General features: G+C 43.9%; 1 protein-coding gene across 2 annotated transcripts; it reads left to right on the top strand.

Moving 5' to 3' along the window:
* Positions 1 to 223: 223 nt before the first annotated feature.
* On the top strand, positions 224 to 13,988 carry zc3h4 (zinc finger CCCH-type containing 4). Of its 2 annotated transcripts, none has more exons than XM_061047206.1 (14): positions 224 to 505; positions 4,691 to 5,000; positions 5,116 to 5,223; positions 5,369 to 5,576; positions 5,939 to 6,090; positions 6,603 to 6,699; positions 6,811 to 6,947; positions 7,171 to 7,287; positions 7,803 to 7,914; positions 8,089 to 8,198; positions 8,331 to 8,806; positions 8,997 to 9,316; positions 9,420 to 9,662; positions 9,948 to 13,988. In XM_061047206.1, exons 1-14 carry the CDS (start codon positions 432 to 434, stop codon positions 11,621 to 11,623), a joined length of 4,140 nt encoding a protein of 1,379 aa, XP_060903189.1. In that variant the 5' UTR covers positions 224 to 431; the 3' UTR covers positions 11,624 to 13,988. The 2 variants fall into 2 exon arrangements, with proteins under 2 accessions (XP_060903189.1, XP_060903188.1); XM_061047205.1 differs by lacking the exon at positions 224 to 505 and adding an exon at positions 1,319 to 1,668.

The following is a 13,988-nucleotide window of genomic DNA, read 5'->3' as shown; positions in this document are numbered from 1 at the left end:
ACGCCCGAATTTCCCCTCTGGGGATCAATAAAGTATTATCTTATCCTATCCTAAGTCACTTCTTGTTCGGCAAGTGCTCCTGCAAGTCAAACTCAGGGGCGCGCTGTCTCCACACATATCCCCTTTCGTTTATTTCCGTGAGACGCGTTAGACGAGCGTTATTCGTCGTGACGTCACCCTCGGAAACCCCGCCCCCTTTTTTCCTCCTCGGAGAAGAGAGTCGGCCATTTTAAGTAGATCAGTCGTCATTTCACATCGCTACAGTAGGACGGAGAACGTCAGGACTCCATTTCATCATATTTCTCTAAACAACTTAAGTGGAGAATTTGCCTACTATGAACAGAAACTCTTCCTTTTTTAAAAATCCAAACAAGTAGATCCTAGTGAAGTGACGCATAAGCCAGTAGATTGTAGATGTAGCTCAGAGGAAAATGGAAAGCATGACTGTCCATCCAAACTCCCCACCTACCAACCACGAACACACCAGTCTCCTGACTGACGAAAGGTCGAGTAATTCTACAGTCATATTTATATGAAATTATTTTATTTGTCCTGTGCTTTCTACACAGAAAAGCCCGGGGGTTTATTTCTCTTTTTTTCTGTCAAAAGGGATTAAAACGAGTTCAGAGGAGAGAGGTGGAAACAGCTGACCAAAACACACTTTAAACCGCCATTTTAACCGAGTAAACGGGGGTTAAAACATCGGCAAACTACGGCCCCTCGTTTACAGTTATTTTACTAATCTACTGTAAATCATTTAAGTGTACGGCTGTGACAACTTCTGTTAATGTCACCCGCTGAAAAATACCAAAACAATCGTCTTATAACCGTCGGCCTGTTTTTTTTTAAAAGCTAACTTAGCATCGTGAGCTAACTTAGCATCCTTAACCCGTTGGTTAACGTAGCATCTTTAGCATCGTTAGCTAACTTAGCATCGTGAGCTAACGCTTTCAACGGCTGCAGTTGGCAAGATGGTGGAGAAGCTAAGCTAACTGCTAATAGCTTCGTCGACAGTTTTACTTGCTTTTCATTGACGCTTGCAATCGCTGCACCGTTCAATTAAAGTAGAGCGTTGTTATATATATAAATATGTTATAACTATTTGAAAAGGTTTATCTGAAACGTTTAAATGTGTATTAGTTCAAATTGTCGGGTAAAGTAAAAGCTACTTGAAGCTAAGTCGTTAGCGCTACGCAGTTAAAAATGGCCGACTTGTTTTTTTTTTTTAAATCAGAATTTTACTTCTAGAGATTTTTTCCCTTAAAAACTTCATTTTACTGGGTTTTTACTTCCCAAAAGTTTGTTATCTTGTAAAATGATGTTGTTAAATAATACACAAATCAGCTTTGCAGTATTTAATTTAATATTTAGTTTTATTTTTTTAAATCTTGTTTGTCAGATATTCTTCTAACTTTTTGTTTTACAGTCGTTCCCACACTGACTTCGTCCCAAACATCCACAAACGTTCCCCCCAAAAATGTGTAAAACGTCTGCAAAGCATCCCAGAAGTATTTTCAAACCCAAACACAGAAGTCCATTTTCCAAAGTGCCCAGTTGGCCCCACTTCCAAGTCCCAAAGACCCCCCCCCCTTCTAGTACCCCTAAAAGGTTAGGGAAACTCCTTTTAAAAATGTTTTTGATTGCAAAATGTGAAGAAAACCTATCACAGTAAGTATTCCCCATTTTAATCATGGCCCTTTGCTTGTAGAATAAGTTGTGGACTCGTCCACTGAGCTAAAAATGTACCCTAATGCATGGTAAATCCTTAAAATACAACTTAGTAACACTTTGCTTTTTGTTTTTAGTTGTTTACCAGAATAATGTGTATCTTGTTGATTAATATGAATGGAAACTTGTGTTGCATAGTTTACATGATGACACACCAGAGTTTGCACCTAGTTGTGAGTTGTGCTTTTTTCTTGTACAGATCTTTTAAAGCCCCGTTTCCACCAAGCGGTCTGGTTTAGTTCAGTACAGTTTGGTTCAGTTCGTTATGGTAAGCCAGATGGAGATAGTGTGACATCATAGCAGGCCAACACGGTGTAGCCCCGATTAATTAAGTTAAATGAAGAAGAACAATGGGACACATTAAACAAAAGGGACCCTTAGGGTCAGATCGGTCCCCTTGGCGCCCCAACAGAAGGGTAACAAAAAAGTAGGATGGTGCAGATCCCTTAGTTTGGTACCATTCCCAACTTTTGACAGTGGAAACGGCAAACCAAACTGACTGTACCGCTTGGTGGAAACGGGGCTTTAAGCATTAACTAGTGCTGATAAACCTAAACTATTAAGATTACAATGGGCTGGTTATTTTGTTGTCTGACTTTGGAAATAGCTGGAAGTAGTTTGTTCACGCTGGATGTTTCCTTCAAAGTGGCACTCTACTGGAGGCAGGTGATGTGATTACAAAGCATGGGGACAGGCCAGAGAGGCCATCAGCTCCTGGCTATAGTGAATCCCAGCCACTGCCCATTCATGACCAACCTGCTTCCATAGTACAGTAAAATCCCTGCGCCATGAAAGCGAGCCCTCCATTGTGTCAGGAACGTTTTCCATGTGATATGTTTGTGTGACCTTTTGGCACATGCCATCAGCGAGGTAGAGGACTTGGCTGCTGAGATAAAACTCCAAAGTTTGTTGTGTTTGGCTCCAAAGCTGAAAGCTTGTGCAAGAACATGTTTGAGTTTAGTGTTTAGGCTGTGAAGATTAAAAAAAACAGCAGTTCAACAGTTAATTTCTTTACTTTTTAATGAAAGTTGAACTGAAGTGGCTGGTGTCTTTTAACGAGCGGTTGAATATAGTCCTAAAAATACTGCCTTACCTGTTTGGTATTTTAATTTTTTAATCTGCTTTGCATAAGATGACAGTAAAGCATGATGTAAGAGACAGGGAAAACAGATTCAGGGTGAGTATAGCAAGATTTGGAGTTCACCATGGCTTACTTTGCAGAGCTAAATCAAATGTGCTCATATATGAATTCAGATTTGTGTGGTTAGGGTTCTTTAACAGATAGTCTATCGCCAGATAACTGGAACCTGTTTGAAATCAAACAAATGTACCAAATTATCTAACTGATAACTTGCTGAGTTCACCTCTGATAAATCCCTGTATTCCTGAACAGAAGCAGAAAAAAAGGTTTTCTCTAGACAAAGTTATCCCAATAACTAAGGAAACTTTAGCCTTAGATAGTTTTAGTTTCTACAGTTGCTCAGGAGTCGGCTACATTTGACTTCCATACAGTGATTTAATTTGATTGTTATACATATTATTTGTCAAACAGTTAAAGCAATTTTGGTTTGGTTTTCATTCAAGGGTGAATTAAGTAATGAGGTGGTCGTTTCTGAATCATTCTTTGTATGATGATCTCTGATGAGTTGATTGTTAGTGTCAGAGAGAGAGAGATAAATTAATAAGATTATCTCAACAGGACAGATTCCTTTGTTCTCCTCATGTGGAACTTGTATACCTAAGATGTGTTGGGGTGCTGTGCACACACACGGAGAGCAGCTGACGTTTCCCCTCCAACCAGGTGGAGTTAACACACCACCTGCTCGTTCACTGTTTGATCTCCTCAGGACAGAAAACTTTTTGGAGCAGTCAGATATAGTGTGCTAGTTGTCATACCAGTGAATAAGAGTAATCCTGCTCACATAACACTGGCCTCAGGCCTCACTGTAGTCGGTACTTGTTGTTACCCTACCATGCCAGGACCCGTTTAATCAGATAGTGATTCTGCCATAAATCATATCACATTCTTGCCAAACAAACAAACAGAGCAATGGTCTAACCATGTCAAAACTATGTGGTGTTGCTTTTTGGTTGTAATCCAGTGCTGGGCATAACTTCTAAAACAAAGCTGGCAGAGAGACACTCAGCACACACTGATATCAACATGTGTGTGTTTTGGATCGTGGCTCATAGTTGGCTTAAATATATGCCCTAAAGAGATCTTCTTTTGTTTGTATTGAACATTTTCTTAACACACTTAAGCTTTTTAAATCAATCGTTTGCTCTCCCTCTGAATCTCTCCCAAACTCTGTGCACCCAGTCACTGCAGGGCGAGGCCTGCATGTGATCCACATCAATTAAGATCTCATGGTTTTGCTCATGCTGCCTTGTGAGGATCCTGTCCCATTTTAGTCATTTGTTCTCTGTGTGTAATACATATATTAAGTATCCTTTCTATATGAAGCAGAGAATACTATCCGCTCTAAGAATTTATTTTTATCTCAAGACTTTAACACATTGCTGTTAAAGAGTTGGTTTTTTTTTTTGCTTTACAGACAGTTCAGAGAAGACCTGCCTTGAATAGTTTTGTGTGTTTAATGGCCGTAGGGCAGAAGTGTCAAAGTATCAAATCTCCCTGACAGAAAATAATAAATGCTTCTAGTCATTTTCAAAGTTTACTGAATAAAAAAAAAAACCTTTTTAAAACCCCACAAATACAAATAATGCAACTTTTAAAGTGGTTTTGGTCACACGGGAATCCTTCAGCTCCAGATTTTAGAAGCCTCTGTACTTGTTTCTCATGCTTTTATTGTGAAAACTGAAATCAAACAGGAAATTTACATTTTATCAGTTTAAACCAGTTGAGTTTTCTTTATCTTGTTGTACATTTATCGGTTTTAAATGCTCCAACATCCCATCAGAAGATAAAATATCTTAACTTTCATAATTTTAACATTTACAGGCCGGAGGATGGAGAGCTGGAGGAGGGCGAGCTGGAGGACGATGGGGGAGAAGTCGAGGCGGTAGAGCCGGCTGGAGGAACCTCGGCAGCAGCAGTCGGAGTCGGAGATGGGGCAGAGGAAGCAGGCGCAGGGGGTGAAGCGGGTGAAGGGGAAGGTGCCCCAGAGAAGCCTCGGCGAAGTGGAGAGCGTCATGGCAGCAGCGAGACGGACGAGGAGAGATCCCACCGACGCAAGAGGAAGAGGAAGAAAGAGAGGGAGCGAGAACGGGAGAAGAGGAGATCCAAGAAGAAACGGAAATCCAAACACAAAGTAAGAATGTTGACAAATATAGAACTTAGATAAACCTGGTAATTTCCTCTTCTCTCGCATTGACTGAGAAGAAGAAAATATGTTTGACTGTGTTTTCTGTTTGGCCCTTTCTTAGCGCCATGCGTCCTCTGATGACGACCACTCAGACTTCAGTGATGACTCCGACTACAGTCCCAGTGAGAAGAGGAAGTACAGAGAGTACAGTCCACAGTACCCCCCTCCTGTAAGTCTGAAGGTCAAAATCTTAAATAATCTGTCTCCCATTTTTACATATATTTATATTTCTGTTTACTGCGATGTCGATTTGAAATGAATATTGTAAGTTTTTGAAATGTAAAAATCGTCTAACGTGTTGAACATTTCTTTAGTCTCACGGGGGATACGGCGGCTCAAAGAAGAGCGGCTACATGAAGATGGACAAGCCGAGCTACGGAGGCTATGATGAATATGAAGAGGAAAACTTTGAGGTAGAGGAAGAGGAGGAAATGGGCGAGGAAGACTATGACGATTTCACCAAGGAGCTCAACCAGTACCGCAAAGCCAAGGAGGGAGGAGGAGGCCGCGGGGGTCGAGGAGGTGTGTATAGAGCACCATGACATTGAAAAGTCAACTTGTTGTGGTGTACTTCCTGCTGCATGCTAAATATTTGCCCAGCCGAGATTTAATCTGATTTGAGTGAGACAGCGGATATGGTGCAAGACTCGGTAGCTGAATCATCAGAGTCTAAGTTTTCTGAGAGCTTAAAATAAGAACTGGCTTTTCAGAAAATCTACCTCTGTGTAATTCACTATCATGTGTTTGATGTTTCACTTGCTAATCAGGTTCATTTGCACAGCTGTGGACAGACAAAGGAGCTCATTTGCTCAAAGTTTCTTATCACTCCAAAACCTGAGATATGTTTCAAACAGCTCGTTTCATTGCTCCCTTTGTCCCCACAGGCGGTCGAGGTCGTATGAAGAGCTTGAGAGGCCGTGGAGGAATGCGGGGAGGTAGGAGGGGAAGAGGTGGAAGCAGAGGCGGAGGCAGAGGTCGAGGCGGGAAGATGGGAGGAGACAACGATGATGGAGATGGCTACGGAGAAGAGATGGAGGTGAGGGTTAAAAATCAGATTGAAGGCCCTGTCTGTTTGCTTTGTGTATTTGCATAGGTAAAGATAATTGGAGCCCTGTTGCACTATTCTTATGTGGGTTAGAAAACCATGAACACGCTGAAAACAAGCCTGGAGCTCTAAGGAAGACTCAGAAGAAAGTACTCTGATTTTAAAAATAAAAAACGTTTATTAAGCAGTAATGCCAGGAGGCAAAATGTCCTCTAACACTCAAGGATGAACTGATTAGATTTTCGGGATGAAAGGCCAAGCTCACTGTGACGTAATGAATAAGTGATGTTTTATACCTAAAAGGTCAAATGTCCTCTTCCATATGACATGAGATGTCAAGAGTTCTCAGCACCCTGGATTCCATTAAATAAATAATAACACCATCTTAACAAATCTGCAACAATACACTGAAGTACTTTTCATACCAAGCTGTGTTTTTTTCTGTGAAGCCTCAATAATCAGTAACACTCATGATGTGACACTTGTTGAATCCGTCCTCACAGTATGGAGATGATGACTACGAGAACATGGGGGATGATGACTATGACGAATACTCAAAGGAACTGTGCCAGTACAAGAAGACCAAAGACAGAGGCAGAGGTGTGTGTGGGTGTGGGTGTGGGTGGTGGTGTGTGTGTGTTACCCTGTCTCTTTCTGTGATACCTGCTCCTGACTGTCGATTAATTCACTCTCTCATCTCTCTGCCTTCAGGTGGGAGAGGCGGCCGTGGCCGAGGGCGAGGTAAAGGAGGGCGAGGCATGATCAGAGGAGGAAAAGGTCGGAATCGTGGGAGAGGAAGAGGAGACATGGGGAACGATGACGACAACAATGGAGACGTGGACAACGGGGTAAGGCTTGTGTAATTCTGTTACGCAATCTGCCTGAAGGGCCTGAAAATACAAAGTAGGTTGAAGCGAATTGTAAAAACGGAGGCCAAAGCAGCTACACCTCAAATCTATGTCCCTGTGGAGAAATCCCTCTGTATTTATTAAAAATGAGAATATTATGAACCTGTTTCTTGTTTGACTCTGTGCTCTCTCCTTCTCTGTTTGTGTGCATGTTTTATTTTAGGATGGAGGTGGAGGAGGCGAGGGACCAGGAATGGGGAGGAGGAATCAGAATGAGAAGCACCAGGATAAGAAGGGAAAGGCAATCTGCAAATACTACATCGAGGGCAGATGCACATGGGTAAGATGTCAAAATATTGCACTTTGTGTACGTTGACAGAGTCCCAGTTTGGTCTGTGTGACACGAGACATTTTTGATTTTGATGCTAAACTGTCAAACATATTTCTTTAGTCAAAGGATTTTTTGTCATGCTCCTCATGTATTTGATGCTTTTTACTTATCAATACATGAGAGATCAGATATCTGAAGCAAGATCCAAAGATATTAAACTTTTTTTTTTTACATCTCAATTGATAAAATCAATTTATATGTCTACACCTGTTGGAAGGTTTTAAGTTTTTTCCATGAGTGTAATTTATTTAACATTTCAGTAATTTCGTTGATTCTATCAAATTTCCTCCACTGATCAGAACATTTTAATTTATTTGAATCAACAGCTGCTGATTTTCTGTCTCTTATATCTCTTGTGATACTTTTATTATATAATTATTATATAATTAACCATTTGTTTATGGGAATTATCTCCAGTCAGCCTTCTCACATCCATTGAGACACATTTCATTTTTAATCCTCAGGGGGATCACTGCAACTTCAGCCACGACATTGAGCTGCCCAAGAAGAAAGAGCTCTGCAAGTTCTACATCACTGGATTTTGTGCCCGAGCTGACCACTGTCCATACATGCATGATATCCTTTTTTGAACATTTACAAAGTGCCTGTTCATTCAGACAGCGAGGTCAAAAATGTCAGACAGTAAAGCCATTATGAGGTTACATCTTGTTTATTCTACATAACTTAAAATATGATGCCTTGGTGTTTATCTCAAATCTTTGTGAGTGTTTCTCCTTGACTTCCTGCTACGTGAATTTCCCTGTAAGCTGTTCCACACCACCGGGAACTGTGTCAACGGTGATGAATGTATGTTCTCCCATGATTCCCTCAATGATGACACGCAGGAGCTGCTCAACAAGGTAAGAGCCTTTAACACTGTTCCTCGTTCTCTCAGCCATTATCTCTGAATATTCAGGTGGTTGAATCACTGAAATAGTAAAAAGATGAACTTTGTTGGAAATATTTAATCGTAACTTGTTTGGTTTTTTTAGATGCTGGCAGAAGATGCAGAGGCCGGAGCGGAGGATGAGAAGGAGGTGGAGGAGCTGAAGAAACAGGGGATCAACCCTCTCCCAAAGCCCCCTCCTGGAGTCGGCCTCCTCCCCACCCCTCCTCGGCCTGTTCCTGTGGACAACAGCACAGGGGCTGGGGATTTCGGTGGCCCTACGTCAGGTGACTTTGGGGGTCCTCCTGGACCGAATCAGGGGCCCATTCCCAACAAATGTCCCCCAGGACCAGGACCAGGACCAGGAGCAGGGCCTGTTCCTGGACCTATACACTGTCCTGGTCCGCCTGTCATTGGCCCTGATGGAAATCCCTTCCAAGGAGGGCCCCCAAACCCTAACTGTCCTCCCCCTCACATGGGCCCCCCACCTCCTTGTGGGGGTGGTGGAGGGAAGAAGATCCCCTCATTGTTTGAGATTAAAGTGAAGCCGACAGGACAGCTGGCTCACAAACTTGCCGTCAGGTAAGAGAAATAACCAAAACATTACTCTTGATTTATTATTGGATTTTCTATTATTTTATTTCTTTTAAAGGCAAAAAATAACTTTTGTTACAATTACGACTTTTAAAATTAAATCTGTAAAAATGTGACTGTTCATGTAAAAAGAGATCTTATTTTTAAAACTTAACTCCTCATCTACTTCCTCTATCAGGGGCCAGACTCCTAGCAGCGGTCAGACTCCAGCCCCTGGACCCCAGGGAGCCCCCGGTGCTCCTCCCACCCACTTTCCATCCCCTCAAGGCATGATGCCCCCGGATATGCAAAACATGGGCTCCAACTTCGGGATGAACCAAGGGCCGCCCAACATGGGAGGCCCTGGTGGGCCGCCTATGATGGGAGGATTTGCACCTGGCGACGGCCCTCCACACGGGGGCGCTATGCCTCCGGGTCCTCCTCAAGGGGGAGGAAACTTCTTCAATAACTACTACAATCAGCAGGAGGGGATGAACATGGAGGGAGTGGTGGAAGAAGGTGAGAGGGAATTTTCAATCAGCAACATAAATAATGAAAAGCTAAAAATAGATTTGAAGTTGTCTTAGAACGTACTTATAAGAACAATCACTGTTCTCCACAGGTGACAACGACTACCAGAGTTTTGATGAACGAGGAGGAGCGGGGAAATTTGGTAATCAGTCGGTTGGCCAAGAAAGCTCAGCAAATGGAGCTTCGACCAATCAGGGAGGGATTTCTGTGCCCGACTTCTTGCCTCCAGCGCAGCGCGTTCTGTTCATGAGGATCCAACAGAAGCAGCAGGAGGAAGAGGAAAGAGCTCGCAGGATGGCCGAGGGAGGAGCAGAGAGGAGCCGAGACACTGAAGGTAGAAGAAAAGGCTGTTTTTACATACCTCCTCATTCCTTAGTCATCGTTAGTGATTAATAAATATCCCTTTTTACATCCTGATAGCTATGTCACTATGTCTTTGAAAGGTTTTTTTTTTTTTTTTTTTTTTTTTTAAGAAAGTGTCAAAAGCGAAGCTAACCATGAATCATCCTAATAAATAATATACAATCAGTTTTTCCATGTTTGTAGTTGGGGTGGGTTTTTTCTTGCACACTTTTAACTCCAGAATTAAATCAAAAACACATCCATCTTTCTCTCTCAGGTGACTCAGGGAACTGGTACTCCAGTGAGGATGAGGACGGAGGTGGAAGTGTGACTTCGATATTAAAGACGCTCCGTCAGCAGACCCAGCCTCCCCAAAAACCTGAAGGCCCTCCTCTGGACCCTCGCCTCCAGAAGGCCCCTCCTCCTGGTGCTCCTGCTCGCCCAGCGGACCCCCGCATGGCTCGGGACCCACGATTGTCACGTGCCGCCGAGTCCGACTCCACTCACTCCATACCCGCTCCATCTTCCTCCGGACCACCTGCAGACCCCAGGTTAGCCCGACTCACTGCTGCTGCCGCCTCGGCCGGATCCTCCCTGTTGCCTCCGGCGTCTAAACCGGAGCCTCCTCTGGTCTACAAGCCCCCACCTCTGACAGCCCCGCCTGTGGAGGAGGAGGAGACAGAGCGAGTTCTGCGGGACAAGCCGGTGCCGATCCCCCTCGACCCCCTCATGGGTATGGCTCTGAGAGACCCCCGCACGCAGCTGCAGAAGTTCAGCCACATTAAGAAGGACATTGTTCTCCACATGCCCGCCTTCATAAAAACCATCACATGGTCACCTGAAGATCTCCTTCCAATCCCCATCCCCAAGCAGGACCTCCTCCCTCTCCCACCAGGCATCCCTCCCGTCTCCTCCATAGACCCTCGTCTGTCTCGTGCTCCGCCACCCCTCCACACTCCACAGCCCGCCCCTGCGCAGCCTCCTCCCCCCTTGGACCCCCCTGCTGCCTCCTCCTCCACCTCGTCCATCCCAGACTTTGAGTTACTATCTCGTATCTTGAAAACGGTCAACTCCAGCCCGTCTCAGACCCCCTCCCCTCCTCTTTTATCTGCCCCTATTGCCCCCGTGTCCCTGCTGGGACCACCTCCCCCCATGACTCCTGCCCCAGTAGAAAAGCCTGTTGACCCCCGTATGGCTCGAAAACTCCCTACTGACCCCCGCCTCCAACCTCAGAAGTCAGCACTGAAGCAACCATCAGAACCTGCGCCTCCTCCCGTCCCCTCCCTCTCCTCAGCAACGACCTCCAGTTCCTCCCCTCCCACTATCGCACCTTACGACCCCCGGCTGCTCTCTACTGGTGGGACAGGGCGCAGTGTGGGCACTGGGTCACCAGGGGGAGCCAGTGTACTGAGCAACATCAGTCTGTATGACCCTAGGACTAACAAACCAGGCAGCCCTGGTACCAGCAGCGGCTCTAACAACTCCCCCAACTCAGCCAGCACAGAGTCTAAACCCAGTGACCCCCCACCCAGTAAACCCAAGTCTAAGGAGCCCCTGTTTGTTCGGAAGTCTGCGTTGGACCAACCAGAGCCGGAGAAAAGCGTAGAGCAAGGGACTGATCGATACAACAGCTACAACAGGCCGCGACCGAAGCCAGCACCCTCGCCCAACTCTGCAGCCCAGGGAGGGGCCGCTGCAGCCGGGGCAGCCACAAGTGCAGGTCAGGGTGCGTCTGGAGCTGCAGGGGATCAGGGGCCCTCAGGGGTCCACAACTTACCTGTGTCGTCTTTATTTGGGGTGGTGAAGCAGGCGGCAAAGCCCGGCGGGACTGGTAGCCCTTTTGGAGGCAGCAGCCCGGTGCAGCCTGACCAGGCGACCACAGAGCAGGACAAAGCCTCCCTCAAGGAGGTTTTCAAAGGCTTTGACCCCACAGCGTCACCTTTCTGCCAGTGACCCCCTCCCACCCCCAAAGACCCTCAACCCCACCTCGATCACTGAACACTGAACTCTGAAGCCCATCAAGTGGTCGGCTCGTTGTCTTGTTTTAACATTATTGAACACTGAGAAGGAGAGAGAGATGCACACTGAGGTAACTGCCTGTAAGACTGATGAAGAAGACGAACCTTTGTGATCAAAATCCAATCACACAACGGGTTTCATTTACACACACGCACACACACACACAATTTACCAGTGTTGCAGATTCAGATTCTATAAAAGACCGGGGTTTATGGGGAGGGTTTAAAGTAAAAATCTCTAAAGCTCTATTTTAAACAGACTTATTGATGTATAATTAAATGTATTCTTCTCATCTCATTGCTTAATGTAAGCAGTTATTCAGACAGCAGCAAAAACACATTTATAAAAAGAATCAACATTTTAGATTCATAACTTTTTTATTTTTATTTATACCCTTATCTCAGCTCCTCCACTCAACTTTTTTTGTACACCTTCTCCTCATCTGTGAACTGTTTGATGTGCTCGTCTCTGCGTTTTGGACGGTCAAAAGGTGACAACAGATGAAAAGCACCGGACAGAGCAGTCAGGATATTAACTTATCTGTTGAGTTTTTCTGATTTAATGAACTGCACTGCGGTAACTCCTTGAACACAGTCGCTCTTTACAAACAAAATCACATGTGCATTGCTGCCTTTGCCTCACTGTCCTCTTGAACCTGTGAGAGATGTTTGGTTAGCATGTTTTCATTATGACCCACATTGTCACACTTTCTGCAGAAACTATAGCAAATACTTAAATCTATATTCTGCTTTTTTTTTTTTTTTTTTTAGTATTTATTTCATTGCACTCTAGGTTTGTGTCCTCTTCTGGCTGAGTTATTGATCTCTTTGTGTGTAGCTCCTCCAGCTGCTCACATACTGTTTCATTTTTATTTTTAATGAGCTCTTACCCAAAACAGGTAACTCACCTGTTACCTTTCAGTACTGCCTCTTTAACCACTACACTGTTAACCATTTGAACATTTTCACATGAACATTTTGTTTAATCTGCCTTTCAGAGTGGAGAGCGTCTGTGTCACAGCTTCTGTAGCTTTAAGGAGTTAGTGGAACATTTTAGCTTAACTTGGTCGGTTATAGATTTAATAGGGAACAATAATGAATTTATTTCTCTCCTGAGAAGTTTATTTCAACAGCGTTTGTTTGTTTCACTTACTTTCCATCTCTTACACCTTGATCAGAGTAAGACACTTTGAAAACTATGCCAGAATTCACCTTTCCTTTTGGTTCATTTCAGACTGTTAGGATGTAAAGAATCTCACCAGATCAGAAATAAAACGCGCAGACTGCATGATTTCTGTGACTGATTGGTGAAAATGGAATCATTTGCAGCCTCATTCATGAGCTTTTTTTTTTAGCTTTCTTGGCTGGTCGCTGTGTGACAATCGAAAGCTCCACTTGGACCTAAAATTCTTCTAAAGCATGAACTTGCATTGATCTGTCAGGTAGCGCCCTCTACTGTCAACCTGAGCTCTGGTGAAGAGGACCATGGGACTGAAATATCAAATGTCTGCGTTAAGATGCAAATGAAAACATGTTTTTTTCCCTCTGAGGCTTCAAAAGTAATGCACACTTTGGGATGGATTCACAGTTTTGATATAAATATTAAATTCTTCCCGTTCTCGTCCCCTCTGAGTTTCTTCCCCTTTATCTGAAACAGTTGCTCTTAGAAGGAGCTGTTGTCCCTGAATCATCAGGGTGAGAATAAGCAGTTTGTTTGCCTGATGCGTCTGTCTTTAACATGTGTTTGTGTGAAAGTCTTTCACCGCTCGGTCACTGTAGGAGAAGCGCTAGAAGTTACTGATTCTCTAGACTTCCACTCGTCATCCGTCTTTGTAAAAATGTTGATCATTTTAATTTATTTTTTTATACCGGGGTAAATAATACTTCCTCACTTAACATTTTTGAACTGAATCATTTTATATGCCAGGAATATGTGATGACTGCACCCCTCGGCGGGTTGTCGGCAGCCTGCAGCAGTGTGCAGACAGAAAAGAGAGAGACTATTTTTTTATTTGGTTTTGTGTATAAAGGTTCAAACTAACAACAGATTCACTGTTTCTCATCCTGCCGGGCCATGAAAAAAAGCCTGATGGGATTCTGAGTGTCTGCTACATCAAGTGTGAAATAATTGTTGATTTGTTCTTTCCTTTACGGCTTTGTTGTTTTATAAGTTTATTTTTTTTCTTGCTCTGTAAATTGACCAGTATCCCGTCTTCGGAGGAGTGGAGTTTTCTAACTGTACACTGTAGGTGAGGTTGTCAAAGTATTTAAATAAAGTTGATTCATCATCAACCACTAAA

This window comes from Labrus mixtus, chromosome 9 (assembly GCF_963584025.1).
Source record: "Labrus mixtus chromosome 9, fLabMix1.1, whole genome shotgun sequence".
NCBI classification, from domain to species: domain Eukaryota; kingdom Metazoa; phylum Chordata; class Actinopteri; order Labriformes; family Labridae; genus Labrus; species Labrus mixtus.
The sequence above is the reverse complement of the archived record's forward strand: the minus strand, read 5'-3'. Positions and strand labels throughout refer to the sequence as shown.